This window comes from Ailuropoda melanoleuca, unplaced genomic scaffold (assembly GCF_002007445.2).
Source record: "Ailuropoda melanoleuca isolate Jingjing unplaced genomic scaffold, ASM200744v2 unplaced-scaffold14608, whole genome shotgun sequence".
Taxonomy (NCBI): Eukaryota; Metazoa; Chordata; class Mammalia; order Carnivora; family Ursidae; genus Ailuropoda; species Ailuropoda melanoleuca.
Genome location: NW_023183402.1, coordinates 1,083 through 1,780, shown reverse-complemented (window position 1 = coordinate 1,780; position 698 = coordinate 1,083). Strand labels below are relative to the sequence as shown.

At 58.7% G+C, this 698-nt stretch overlaps 1 protein-coding gene across 1 annotated transcript; it reads right to left on the bottom strand.

Moving 5' to 3' along the window:
* Positions 1-8: 8 nt before the first annotated feature.
* LOC117797817 (RNA polymerase II subunit A C-terminal domain phosphatase SSU72-like) lies at positions 9-341 on the bottom strand (the record flags this gene model as incomplete). The annotated part of the gene is made up of 1 exon (XM_034650268.1): positions 9-341. A coding segment is annotated over exon 1 (333 nt), but the record flags the coding sequence as incomplete, so codon positions are not given.
* Positions 342-698: the final 357 nt, after the last annotated feature.

Sequence of the window (698 nt, the reverse complement as noted above, 5' to 3'; positions counted from 1 at the left end):
CCCTCCTCGCAGGTGAAGATGACGTCGAAGGGGTCACTGCACTCCTGAAACCTTTCGGGGCGCGGCTTGATCCTGTCGTTTCTCCCCAAGAGGTACAGGATTCCGTTCCTTCTGTAGCATTCCCGGTCTTTCCTGCAAAGGTCCTCGTACATCCGCTTATAGGTCGTGGAGAAATCGTAGATCACCGGGCGATTGCTTGAGCGTCCTGGGAGCTTCACCCGAGATCCGACTCCGAAGGACTGAACGCGGAACCCTCTCTTGCGGAGGATGCTGTGGGCTTCCATGCTCCTGTTCACGTTGCTCCTGCACACCACAGCCACCCTGAGCGGGCACGAGGGCATGGTAGCGGCCCCTGGGGGCTGCGGGGGCGCTGCGACGGCGCTGCGACCAGGGCGCTGACCACCTGGCTTGGCTCTTCCCACCAGCAGAGTGTCTGAGGACAGGCAGCGGGCTTATTATAGTCGGTCACCTCCACGGAGTGGGCGGAGACTTCCAGGACATCCAATGGACTCTGTTTCAGCGGGTGGAGTGTCATCTGATCCTGAGACCCATCACCTGATCACAACAACTGTGAGGTGGTTACGTCCACTACACCATCGAATCCCAACTAAACCACTAAATCTCCATCAGGGTGTGGCCACCCAGCGCAGGGATGTGAAACCTGCAGTTGGGCGGTTGGTCTACATGGAGAATGAGGA